Source organism: Mchenga conophoros, linkage group LG17 (genome assembly GCF_057382185.1).
Source record: "Mchenga conophoros isolate Kocher_MC1m ecotype Shallow Benthic linkage group LG17, M_conophoros_male_GT1.1, whole genome shotgun sequence".
NCBI lineage: Eukaryota > Metazoa > Chordata > Actinopteri > Cichliformes > Cichlidae > Mchenga > Mchenga conophoros.
Window position 1 is genome coordinate 17085963 of NC_140542.1, and position 14473 is coordinate 17100435.

The window sequence follows — 14473 nt, forward strand, 5'->3', positions numbered from 1 at the left end:
TGCCGAGGTAGGTCTCCTCATCAGAACTGGTTTTCCCTTCGTCAGGAGCACGCGCTGGGCTCTCCAAATCACGGGACAACCGTATCCCACATTCTTGATCTTTAGTTCACAAACACTTGTTGTAATGACTAACTACTCCTGACATTTTGGAGATGTTAGCTCTTTATACAGTAAAGTTACAGCAGGATACAAATAACATCAGGCTCATCCTGCCACAATTTGTTCCCCCCGTCTAAATCACAGACAAACAGTATCCCACAGTTTTTCATGTTTTTGAACCTATTTTGCACAGAGAGGCATTTTTTGATTTGATTCCAATGTTGAAAATTATTACACAGGAAAAAAACAACTACACGCAAAATAATCACACCGTGACGCCTCTGCCTTTCTAAATAGAGGGACAGTAACTGCGTGTGTATATGTAAGGTGTAAAACCTGAAGACAGTCATATTAACAGTATTTTGTCTCTATCTGCCATTCTGCAATTCATCTCATGTAAACAATAACGTAGCGCACAGCGTAATGTGAAAAAAAGGCACATACCTTTGACGTTGCGTGACGAACTCTGTGTTCCTCGTCCACACATAAACGCAAAAAAGGAGTTTTAAGAAATCTCAGTTTTCGGTGATTCGAAATGCCGTTTACGTGTGGACGAAACAGCTGCGTTTTCAAAAATACCCGTGTAGGTGTGGACGTAGCATAAAAGAGTAGTTTATTTTATTACTACCTGTAATTTATTGCAGATTACTTTTATTTGCTTAATTATTTACTAAATGTTTGAGGTGTGAAATAAACACCTTTAGCTCTTCATTAAACAAGAGCTCAGGAACATGTAACAATCTAGGCCAACATTTCCTTTAGCTGGATAAGATGGAGGTCTCAGAGATAGTCTAGAGATACAGTGGGGTTATTCTTAATTGCCAGTGTTGGTGTCGATACTATCAATGTTTGGATTGATCTGCCCACCTCTACTTTGTAGTGGCTGAGGCAACATGCTAGTAATGTTACTGCTGACACACTTCCAACAGTGCAGCCACACTAATAGTAATAAAAATACTATTTTTTTTTATTTTTTATTTTTAGAAAAGAATAAAACTAAATCTATAGCGGAGTAAATATCCTAAACATATGACCTTACCTAAAAATAAATTGCCTTTATGTTGTGGCAGCAGACCAATGTCAACAAGCTAGTTTTTTCCCACATGTTGCATTACCTTGTGTAATTGCACTACCACTTACTACAGACATTGGTGAAAGTTTGTAATGGTCTGTTAATTTAGGTTTGAAACTATACAAACAATCTTAACTGACATTATATTTGATTATAAATAATTTGATTATGACATCATTTGATGTTAGCTAACATTATCTAACTGAGCCTTACGTATGTTTCATGTTGCTCGATAACCAGCCGACATACCAGTAAAAAAAAGTTTAGTTTTCAGATTGAAAAAAGCAAAATCCCTCCATGGAAAGGTTGTTGTCACACTACACCACACACACACCATTAGCTCTATGACGCCTCCATATTCAACATTAGGAAAACTCAGCGGATACAATTTCCACTACTGGGCAGGGTTACAACAATGCAAATAAATAATCCACACAAGCACTTTGAAAATAGTTCAACAATCTTAGAACAATTTTTGTGATGTATTGCTTCTGCTTGTGGGATTGCTCAAAAGCCAAATAAAACCCAGAATGACAACAGAAAAGCTTTAACCCTAGAACACTATCGCTATAAATAGTAACACGATCACTAATGCCGGGTGATTTATACCCGGTATAATATAACCAATGAAAAGTAATCAAATATATCAAAATATGACAACACATCACAGATTAGAGTGGTCTTCTTTTACTTTCAACTGTGCCATGTCTAACAAAATGAAAAATAAAACTCCTAAAACAAAATAATGACTCTGGAAAGCTGGTCTTTGGTCCACCCATTCCTGGGACATTTGAGACTTCCCTGGTGATGGCACAGGCTCCTCGACACGCAAACAGCTGCAGGAGTGAGAAATCATGTAAATGTATTTTCTCGGGTGTAAATCACCCAGCGATAGTGTTCTAGGGTTAAAAAGGAATTAATATACTCTGGAATGGTGGTGCTCTGCTCTCCAGTGCTGCAACACTTGTAACCAGAATATCATGGAAAGGTCATCTTAAGAAAACCTTTTCTCTATTGTCACTGGAGAATTCAGCATGAGAGGTTTGCAAATAAACATCTAAACAAAGCAGTTTCCTTTGGAAACAAGTACTTCAAAGTTAAAATATCAAAAGTATTTAGAATCTGCACATGCCAACGAGATTGACCAAAAACGTTTTCATGACCTATGACTGGAGAAGCCCCTGGGGGATTTGGAGCAGTCTTCTTACTAACCAAATCTGGGGTAAAATGTTTGTAGTTTACCTCATGACCATAAATTCTCCATGATTTTCTATGGCCTTTGTTTCCTTTGTAGCATCACCGCATCCAAACTTGGGTAGGAAGCCTTGTCTGAAGCTAAAAATCTACGTCAAGCCAACAAGTAAGTTTCTTTCCTTTTTTCTATTTCATATTGTTGTATAATTTTACACCTCTTCTCCCTGATTTGACTATGAAAGTAAAGAGATTTCTCGATTACAATCACAACACACCATTGAGTTATTAGAAAATATTACTGAAGTACTACTTGAACTCAGTGGAATATTAACCGAACTCAAGTTTCATATTTAAAATGCAACATGTACACAAGCTCACTAAGCTGCTATTCTTTCCTCTAAAGCTCAAGATGTGAAACAATTTAAAGTGCTTTAAATTCTGAAATTGTGGGGGGTAGGGGTCGTAACAGGGACTACGCTACGTCGGACTGGACCAGCTACAGGGGCCTGGCTAGCTACGGGTTTTTCAAGGGTGCAAAGCCTGCTCTCCAACTTATTGATCCTGGCCTCCAGAGCTGCAAACAGACTACATTTATTACAAGTATCGTTGTCACTAAGTATCGTTGTCAGAGAAGTAACGAAATATCTGACACAATGAGCAGGGAAGTGCAGGAGGGACAGGTGAAGAGGCACAGGGAGTAAATACTGTCAATATAATTAGTGAGTGAATCAATAGTGAGTGAGTGAGCACTTTGGATATTGCATATGAAGATTACACTATGAAATAAGACCTTATGTATAAATTTTTAATCAAATTGGCTACACAGATAAGCTACACAAAAACAGCACTGTGCCTTGTAACAGGAACAGAAAGTGATACTCTACCAACACCAAGGCATATAGAGCCGAAACCAAACAAGGAAGTGCTTAACTACCTGGTATAACTCAAATGTGCATCTTAAAGCAAATAATCTGTAAGGTGGAGAGGAAAGGCCATCTCACTAATTAGGAAAATCTTGATTTGGAAAAAGCGTTAATTTCTCTGTTTTTGAAAATGCCCTCCATAAAACTACAGCATCTTACCATTCATCAGTGGAAAACAAATAAGAGCCCCAGGTTTCTCTTCAAAGTGAGAGCTCTGATGAGCCAAACATTCCTTTGATCTGAACTAGTAATGACTTTATGAATTTCTTCACAAAAAATGTAATTATTAGAGAAAAAAAAATCAGGGCCATCTCATATATATATTATTATATACAGTAACTTTCAAACCTACTGATTTATTTTTTTCAGTATTTACTTTATCCAAACAATCAGTGTGTCTATTACACTCCAGTCCTACAAAACCACTCAAAGACGCCCTAATTAAGGCTTTGATCTTAAATATAATCAGTCTTTTGCTATCAATGGGCTGAACACAACAGGCCTTTAATGTGCCAGTAATTAACCCCTTACTTAAAAAGCTATCACTTCACCTAGCTTCTCTAAGCTAATTATAGGCTAATCTCTAACATTTCTTTTAACTAAAAATAATTGAAAGAGTAATTGTACAACAGCTAGACTGGACAGGCCCCGTCCCCACCCTGATGTACAAAAATTGGATGGATGGAGGTCTGTGAATAAATTAAAACATTTTGTGATATGTTTACTTGCAGCTCATATTAATTAATGTTGTTCTGATGTTAACTCATTTTCAGATGATTCAGTGTACGACTCTGCGGAGCCCTTCCTGACTGACGATACCACTGGTGGCTGCAGCCTTGCTTTGCCGTCTGCCATGTTGCTCACCCTCCTTCTCATACTCCTCATCTCCTATTCATAGCAGCTTTCTGAGTCAGACCAAGCACCGCCCCATCGCCGCTACCACTCTGAAGAAAACTTGATGAAGGAAACTAATGTAGCTTCCTCTTACTGAACTTTGGCCTTTACCTCAATAATACTCAAAGGCTCGAACAATCAGAGGAGGCAAGAACAGTGGTGGGGGGAGCTTGAGGCTGCATATCAACTCTGTGTGGAATTTCTGGGATCATCCCTGCTCTTCTTTTAATGTTTCTGTCAAGCTGTCATATAAAATTGTGTTACAGATCCACAAGTCAAGACATTAAAGGATCTCATGTTAACATTTCCAGGTTCCATCTCTGAATATTGGTGCATAATGCTTTATTTTTAAAAACTGTGAGGATGATTTATTGTATTTACATCCAACAGCCGCTTCCTGAGTTTTAGACATTGACTGAGATTTATATCCTGCTTAAGACACTAGAGATCTTGTCCTGGTGCATGGTCAATAGTCCAAGTAAATACAAGGTCATAATGACCAAAACTAGCAATATTGCCTTACAATGAGCCATGACCTCAGTTTCACAATCAACCATTGATCAGTGGCATAAGTATCAATCACAGCTAGCTAGGAAAAGGCTGCAAAGAGAGCAATACAAGATGGTGAAAGATGTGCTCTTAGGTCTCTTCCTCAGTTGAGCAATGGTCGCTCACTTTTCACTTTTCAATGTCCTTGACTACCTGCTCAAGTCTTCCTCTTTGTCCAGGATGTGCTTATCCTAGTCTGTCTAGTTCAATGAAACTGTGCACCTACCCTTGTTGCCACAATGGTGATTCTATCTTTACAGAATAACACGTGTGTCTTCCTCTTCTTCATGCTTGTATTGGATGTTGGGGGCTTTGCATTTCTGAGGCAGGCTGCAACTTTCATCTGAAGTTGCCAACCACAAAAATTGTTTCACGATGCATATTTTATCCCTGTTATTAGTTACACTAGCTGGATTTGTCTTGCCGTGAAAGCTCAACTCTTTCTTAAGAATGGCTTTCCCTGCTTGAGAGAGTTGTCTGTCAGATACATTCATCACCCACTAGTCAAAGTGCTTGGTGTGAATTTAGCATACATCTGTCCGTTTCCACCATGCAGCAAGTAGCTCAGACTTCTGCTGTCTCATCTGTGACTATTCATGCTGTTCTCATCTAGAAGCTATCGGTTCCTGGGTTTTTGCCTATTGTGCCTAACTTTTATATGAATGAAATGGAGAAGAGCTCTGATATCCTATCTTGGAACACCGCTGAGCCTTTGGTCCAGATATAAATGACAATCTGGTGGACAAACACATCAAGTTCATCAGTCTAGATATAAAAACGTTACAGGCAATCATTGTCAGACTGTGAAATTACTAATCCATACCCATGCATACCGATCAGTAGTACAAGTTTGACTTTGTTTATCCGCATGACCACAATGTGGGTGTCATCAGGACAGTACAACAGAGCAAACATTTTCCCATACACACAGTGGCCAGGGAAGCTGAAGAACATCATAACAAAGAGACCCTGCATAGATTTGTTTTTTGTGATTTGGTGCTATGGAATAAAATATAACTGAATTGATTGTCCCAGTGGAGCATTTGTCAAAGCTGGCAACATGCTGACCAAACAAAAACCACTGATGAACTGGTGTTTGTTAGGATTGGACAGCTTTTCTTCTTATTTATTTATTTATTTATTTTCACCATTGTGAAATCAAACTCTAAAACATAATACACCAAAAACGAAACAACCATTGCTGAACCAAGGAGGGGGCATAAGAGTATGTCTTTCACCATGTTAAAACGCTGTGATTGCAGCAATTTCCCAGCTCTGTGATAGTACTCGTCTGCTTTGATCAGTGGTAATGGCAGTTTTCATATTAATGGTGGTACTTGTTTTTGTCATGTAACTGCACTGTTTAAAGGTTGGGGAAGCCTACAGTTAGCGCAGACTGAAGAAGTCATTTGTGTTGCAAGGTTTCTTCCACTGAAAACCATGTGTAGAGATCAAAAGAATAAAGTTCCTGGCACTAAATATCTTAATATCTTGCTGTGCAAGTGGTTTCAAGCTAAAGTTGATAATTGAAGGATTTTAGACAAGACACTGGATAAAAATCTTGGCAATATAGGTAACTTTCTTATTATTTAAATGAATACTTTCATCTGTAATTAAAGTCATGGTATTGGTTACAGACAGGCCCCTTATTTTCCCAGTAAACTCCCAAAAACCAAGCTATTAACTTAGCTGTAAATTATTAGTGTATTTGCAACAATGACCCAGACAATTACTAACTACAAACTGTAAAAGAAATTGTTTAAGTGGTGATAACTACACTGTGAAGTATTGGCTTGTTATATTTAATGCAATTACATTTTTTTTGTTGGGACAGTACGCAATTTTACCTTCCCTGCGAGCAGCACCATGTGACAGCAGGGAAGACAGAATCCCTTTAAAGTAGAAGAGCAGTCTTGCAAAAGCTAGATATAGGGAGGGGCAGCTTTCTGCCATAACTTTATCTTTCAAGAAAAGTGTACATTTATTATGAAAACTTACTGTGAAGTAACGTTAGATAGGGACTCATTTTCAGGAACGTATATGAGCAAAATAAGTTACCTTAAAATCAACCAAAATGTTATTGTATTTTTTCTACTGTTCTAGGCAGCTGTTGGTTTCTGCACTTGTTGGTAACAAAATTAAACATATTATGTAACAGATTTACACATTTTAATTTCTGTGTTAAAATGTACAACTGCAGGTACAGTATGGAACATTTCCAAAATAAAATGCTCAAGAAATTACTAGACTAGTGGTACATATCTAAAATTAGAAACATCCTTTCTCAGAGTGATGCTGAAAGTCACGTTTATCACTTCTGTGCTGGACTACTGTAATTATCAGCATTTCCTAAAAACTCCCTGAGGAGCTTTTAGTTGATCCAAAATGCTACAGCAAGAGTACTGACAGGGACTAGACAGAGAGGGTATTTCGCCCATACTGGCTGCTCTTCATTGGCTCCCTGTTAAATCCAGAATCAAATTTAAAATCCTTCTCATCACATACAAGGTCTTGTATAATTAGTCCCCATTTTATTTTAAAGAGCTTTACAGGACTATATCACCCCAGCAGAGCACTTCACTCTCAGACTGTGGGCTTATTTGTAGTTCCCAGGTGCTTGCTCATAGGCGGTTGACTGATTGTTGGGTTTATTCTGGGGTTGGTTATTGTTATTCTAGGGCAGGGGTGTCGAACTCCAGGCCTCGAGGGCCGGTGTCCCGCAGGTTTTAGATATCACCCCGTTTCAACACACCTGAATCAAATTATTAGTTCATTACCAGGCTTCTGGAGAACTTCAAGACATGTTGAGGTGATAATTTAGCCATTTAAATCAGCTGTGTTGGATCAAGGACACATCTAAAACATGCAGGACACCGGCCCTCGAGGCCTGGAGTTCGACACCTGTGTTCTAGGGTCTTTACCTTACAATATATTACAACAAATTTATTAAAGACATATATACACTACCAGTCAAAAGTTTGGACACACCTTGTCATTTAATGGTTTTTCTTTATTTTTGCAAACACATACTGAAGACATCTATTATATGAGTCAAGCTATATGGAATTATGCAGCAACGAAAAAAGGATAAATAACTTTATACATATCTTATGTTTTAGAATTCTGAAAGTAGCTACCATTTGCTTTGCTGACAGGGCTGCGATAACCTGAAATGGTTGAAATGAAATGGACCATCAGTTGTGCTGTGCAGAAGTCAGGTTGGCACAGAGCTGACAGCCCTAATTTGACAACTGTTAGAATTCATATGGCAAGGACTAGTAAAGAGAAACAACAGTTCATCATTACTTTAAGAACTGACAGTCCGTCAGTCTGGAAAATTTTGAATGTGTTCCCAAGTGCAGTCACAAAAACCATCAAGCACTATGATGAAACTGGAAAGGAAGACAAAGAGTCACCTCTGCTGCTGAGGATAAATATGTCCAAGTCACCAGCTTCAAAAATCACAAGTTAACAGCACCTCAGATTAGAGCCCAGATAAATGCCACACAGAGTTCGAGTACCAGACACATCTCTACATCAACTGTTCAGAGGAGACTGCATGAATCTGCTATTTGCCCTTTATGGTCAAATAGCTGCTAAAAAGCCACTACTAAGGAAAAGCACCAAGCAAAAGAGAGTTGTTTGGGCCAATACAAGGAATGGACATTAGACCAGTGGAAATCTCTGCTTTGTTCTGATGAGTCCAAATTTGAGATGTTTGGTTCCACCCTCCCTATCTTTGTGCAATGCAGAAAAGGTGAACTGATGGTCTCTACATGCATGGTTCCCACCATGAAGCATGGAGGAGGAGGTGTGGTGGTGTAGGAGTGCTTTGCTGGTTGAGGATTTATTCAAAACTGAAGGCACACTGAACCAGTATGGCTACCACAGCATCCTCCAGTGACATACCATCCCATCCAGTTTTTGTTTAGTTGGACCATCATTTATTTTTCAACATGACAGTGACCCCAAACACACCTCCAGGCTGTGTAAGGCCTCTCTGACCAAGAAGGAGAGTGATGGAGTGCTGCGCCAGATGGCCTGGCCTCCGCAGTCACCTGACCTAAACGCAGTTGAGATGGTTTGTGATAAGATGGACTGCAGAGTGAGGGCAAAGGGGCTAACAAGTGCTCAGCATCTCTGTGAACTCCTTCAAGACTGTTGGAAAACCATTTCAGGTGACTTCCTCATGAAGAGTGGCTATTTTTAAGAATCTAAAATATAAAACATGTTTTGAGTTATTTCACACTTTTTTGTTTACTACATAATTTCATGTATTCACTGATAGTTTTGATGCCTTCAGTGAGAATCTACAAAGTAAATAAACATGATAATAAAGAAAAAACATTAAATGTGAAGATGTGTCTAAACTTTTGACTGGTAGTTTATTTACACATACTTGTATATAGTCCCATAGTTTTCAGTGAATGTAAACTGACATCCACTGTGAACTAATAGACAAACCAGGCTAAGCCATGAAGTCCAAAGAATTGTCTGTAGATCTCTGAGACAGGATTGTATTGACAAACAGATCAGGGAAGGGTACAGAAAAACGTCTGCAGCATTGAAGGTCACCAGGACTCTTCCCAGAGCTGGCTGCTCAGCCAATCTGAACAGTATTATTGCCAAAAGGCACTATCCAGGTAACTCTCAGAGCATGATAAACAAAATTCTCTGCTCTGATGAAACAAAGATTGAAATCTTTGGCTTGAATGCAAAGTGTCATGTCTTATGTAAACCTGGAACTGCTCATCACCTGGTCAGTATAATTACTACAGTGAAGCATGGTGGTGGCAGCATCATACTGTCAGGATGCTTTTTTTGCCAGCAGGAGTCAGGGTGGAAAACTGTAAGGCCTAGTTTAGGGTTAAGGGAAAGATTAATACAGAAATCTACATGGAAATCTTTGATGATAACCTTTTAGAGCACTTTGAACCTAAAGGATCAAGACTCTAAGCACACAGCCCAGATAACAAAGGAGTGGGAGTGGCTTTGGGACCAATTTGTGAATGTCCTGAACCAGAGGCTAGACTTGAAGCTGACTGAATATCTGAAAGGATCTGAAAATGGCTGTTCACCAGTTCTCCACATCCAACCTGATGAAGCTTGAAAGATTCAGCAAAGAAGAATGGGAGAAATTGTAAGTAGGTATGTCAAGCTTGGAGCATCATACTAAAAAAAAAATCTGAGGCTGTAATTGCTGCCAAAAGTGATTCAACAAAGTATTCACCAAATACTTATGTACGTTATATTTTTGTTTTTTCTTGTCTTGTATAATATATTTTGCATAAAGTTGCACGAGATATTGTACAAGTAGATGATTATCCCACAAAAGCCTTTAAAGTATGTTTTTCAGCAACAAAGTTTGAATAGTGAGATCAATAGGACCTAAGGAATTATATCTTGTTAGAATACTTGTGTTGTTTTTAGTACAGCATCTTACACACTTACACAGACAAATGCTGACATACACTGTTAGGATTTTGTTAGGGTTGGGTTTAGACCTTTGTCTGTACAGTTTCTGATTCTTATAATCTTGAGGTCACTTGAATGTATGTTTGACTTAGCATGACCTTTGTCTATGGCTGCTGAAAGCAAGCAGACAACGTGAGGTAAGCGTAGACTTTATTAAAAGTTTACAAAGCTCCCATGTATGAAAACAGAGGCTAATGTGGAAGTGCCTTGAACCTTCTTTTTCATGGCTAGCACGGTGTAACGCCATTAACCGAAAGAAATGAGATGTGTATATGGTCTCGATAAATATTTTCCCAATTAGGTTATTAGTCAATCACTATCTTGAAGTTGCCTTCAGTAACACATTATGTTTGTCAAATAAACTGTAGTCCAATTTAGAGTCAAAAGAAAAAGCATGTTATGCTTTGTCAACCAGTGAAAACAGGATCTCATGTAGAACTATTGTGTGCCCTTCAGCTCAGTCTCTCATTCAAATTGATAACTTTGGTTTCACAAAACAAGATGATAATTACTTAAACCAACACTTGACTTGACAGTATATGTACTCCTTTTATATACTCTATGAAGTTTCATGAGCTCACAGCTAACATTGTGTCACAAGTAAAGTAATTTAAAGTAGCTTCACTAACTGACAAATCAAACTATTACATGTATCTATAAAACCAAATACCTTCACAGGTGTGAAATTGTGTTAGTTATTGTATTTCATAGTAAGTAGTCACTTTTGTAAAAGTGTTATTCTGAATTAACAACATAATTAGTTCAGAAATTCATACTTTTTCAATAATGTAATAAAAGCTCTCTGTAATCACGCTCTCAGTTATAAACCCCAAGAACTTGATTTTGTTTGTCTGGATGTAGCGTTTTCAGAGGGAGAAATGCTTCGTCAGTCGTGGTCTCACGGCCAATGATGGATGGTCTTTGATCATAGTAATTATCAAAAGCTGACCTCACAGCCCATTCTTCACCAGTGGTGCTAGTTTCAGTCATTATGCAAATGTGCTGTTTATAAGGTTGGGGAAACCTGCAGTGAGCTGAGACTGAAGAAGTTACTTGGATGAGTGACGAAAAATTTCTCTCTCTCACTGAAAACGCTACGTCCAGATGAACAGAATCAACTCTTTGAGATTTCTTTACCTGGATGATTGAGCATGCATCAAGATATCAGTTATATAGAAAAGAGTAAAGTGGAATAATGTGGCTGATTTCACTCTCACATTATAAGTGTTAAGAAGAAAATGATAGGGAAGCCTATCTATGATTCTTACTGTTCTAGTCAATGGCCTTTTGTTTCTGCCAAAGACTCTTGTGAAATATGTCTAATGGATAAATCTTTAGGGTCAGGGTCAGTTAAAGGGGAGGAGTGTGTTTTATTATTTTCTGAACTGTGATGTTTTGTTGTTTAAAAAATGTCGTGTGCAAAACACAAATGAAGAAATAGAAAAATGGCCTTTTACCTCACTGGTGCTGGATTTTTCATAACTGATAAACAGCGACACAGTGTGGTTTTAGATCTAGTCTTTTTTTTTTTGTTCTTCCCATCTCTTCATACCATCCCCCTTTTTTTCCTGATGGCTGGACAGTGTGTCCTTGGAAGTAAATAAGCAGGGACTTGTTGAGAAATGCAGTATATCCAATGAACACACTGAGATAGATTCTGATGATGACAAACCACTTGTACTCCAATGAAGAACTAACAAAACAAGAGGATGTAGATGCTAATGTCTGTATCAACAACACGTTGTTTTTTAAATTTGTATTTTATTTTTTTCCATCTTTCTGTTTATGAATTTATTGGTAGAACTGAGAAGTGATCTGTCTGATGTTTGTAACTGTTTGTTGTTGTTGTTGTTGTTGTTTTACATGCATTGCAATGGTCTCTTGTTGCTTGGTAAGTAATAGATTTGATTTCTTTGTTGAGTTCAGTCATTATGTAGCATAAGATGATGTGATGGAGGGGAGGAAAGAAATCTACAGGAAATTAGTTCTGATTGTGGTTTTTGTGAGTGGGAGTGAGAGCGAGCTCTCCCTGTCATCTGGTTTACAGCGTCTGAGAAAAAGTTTTTCTACACTCGAGTGTCTGAATATTTTATTCCTTTTAAGAAAAAAGTAATAAAAGTTCTTGTATATTTTCATATTGAATGCAAATGAAATCCTGTTGTAAAACAGGTATTTTTCAGATTAGATAAAGAGCTATGGAAAAGTTAGATGTCATCAGGACTTGTGCTAGCACTGCAGGAAGAATAAAACTTCAAAATGCATTTATTTAATTTAAGTAATCTCAGAGAGAAAATGTGTGAATCTTTGATAAACTTACCACAGAAACAAATAAAAATAAAATCCACTAAAGGTGCATCTTCCTTCATTGTTGCATTTGACCAATTTTTGACAGGTTCCACTGGCATACAGGGGCCCGTGTGCTGTCGCGTATCACACGCCCTGTATAAATGCGTAATTAAAGGGAACCCCCCTCAAATATTCACTGTTCTTCCTCCAGACAAATTATTTACTGTTATTTCTGTACATATGATAGTGAACTTATCTCTATTTACAAATAAAGACGTGTTTGCATGCAACACACTACCCCTCCCTCTCCCATAATGATAATGAACAGTTCTCAAACTGAATTCACCTTTATTACTTATGGATCAAGTACTTAAAAGCAGAAGGTAAGAATACTCAGGTAAGTATGAACCCATTTGTATTCATTTTACTTAATTTTTGTGTGGGGCAAAAATTACACAAATAATGCAGTAAAGTCTATTCTCTCCTCCCTGCAAAACAAGCAAGAAGTACAGAAAAAAAGAGACTGGATTATGCTAAAGATCATATCAGTGAACCGGGAATATGAAACCCTGAGAGAAGTTGCCTAATCACAAGTTTAACTGAAAGAGGCAGCCTTAAGTGTGCTGTGAAAACTCAAATACTAGATACGAGGAACAAAACATAATAACAAAGAAAACATAGCAAAACTGAAAACATTCAGCAGGGGACGCAAGAGTGTCAAAGTAAAACAGGAACCAAGAAACATTCACAAAGACGTAGACTTGACACTGGGACGTGGAGACATAACTGACTGGGGAGACAGAAGGAACATGGGGACAAGGGTGACTAGACATGAAACGTGGAACTCTGGGAAGGCAAATGCAAAAACAATAAAGAGAGCCAAAACCACGAAGAACAACCAATCCAAGAATAAAACTTAAACTTCAATAAAACCCAGTACCATGACACTCCTACATATTGTGTTCCACACTTCTTACAAGTTATTGATTAAACATAGTTCTTAGAACGCTGATTACCCTTACATTGTGAAAGGAAAACACTGTCATTTTAAAAACTGTGCAACTATTTACGGTGCTGAAAAATTTGCCTCTGAGGTCTGGGTCTAGCCTCAGAGAGTGGTCCGATTTTGGCCTTTATAAGATCATCTCTTGGGTTTTTATTTCTCCTAAAGGCTGCAATTAACTTATAATCTCAAAACATTTTGGTGTCCTGAACAAGTTTCTGAAAGTGGTTCCTAACAAACGTGGTAACCACTGGGAGAAGAGGAGAGACATCAATGGGCCTGATCTGTAACATGGATTTGAAACACTTCCTTAAGGAAAAGCGACAGTACCCTCTTGTGGACAATGCCGAGAATCGAATTTTAGTAGCTTTCCTGAAATCAGTCTGCTGAGTTCAGATCCTGTGAAATCTCAATAATTGGGACGTAATTAGTCCAGCAAATGTATGCTTTGGATGAAAGCTTGTCTTAAACAAGAGGACATGTGTATCTGTTTGTTTGAAAAATACTGTTACATCCAGTCCATGGTTATTCAGAAAATTTGGCCCCTTAAATGTGGTTGTATCCAAGGAATCAATTGAGTTTTTTTAAATAATGGATTTAAGCTTAATCGAGGCATTATGGTTGTTCAGAGTCCTTAAAAACACCTCAAAATCTTGTTCAGAATGTTACCACATTCCCCAAATATCATCAGGAAACCGATAATAATGTAATGTTTTTTTCTCATATTTTTTTAAGACAGAGGTCTCCCACTCTGCCATGATGTATGGCGTATGCAGGGGCAAACATTTCACCATCACCACCCCTTTTATTTGCAAATAGAAGTCCCTGTTGAATTCACAATCATTTTTCATTAGGATGACTTCCAACAGTTCCAGTAATAATTTGTCTGGTCTTCTCTTGTGAGAATTTCTGAAAAATTCTCCTTACTGCATTTATTCCTTCTTTAATGTCTATATTTGTATAGAGGCTATCAATGTC

The 14473-nt window shown here is 37.9% G+C and overlaps 1 protein-coding gene across 1 annotated transcript in view; it reads left to right on the plus strand.

Annotated features, from left to right (window-relative positions):
• LOC146555277 (ephrin-A2-like) overlaps positions 1–12555 on the plus strand; it is a 67912-nt gene extending 55357 nt beyond the window's left edge. Inside the window, exons 3-4 of the mRNA XM_085252150.1 lie at positions 2466–2531; positions 4062–12555. Of these exons, the coding sequence (XP_085108276.1) occupies positions 2466–2531; positions 4062–4186 (191 nt within the window). The 3' untranslated portion in view covers positions 4187–12555. The remainder of the gene's footprint in view (positions 1–2465; positions 2532–4061) is intronic.
• The last annotated feature ends 1918 nt before the right edge of the window (positions 12556–14473 follow it).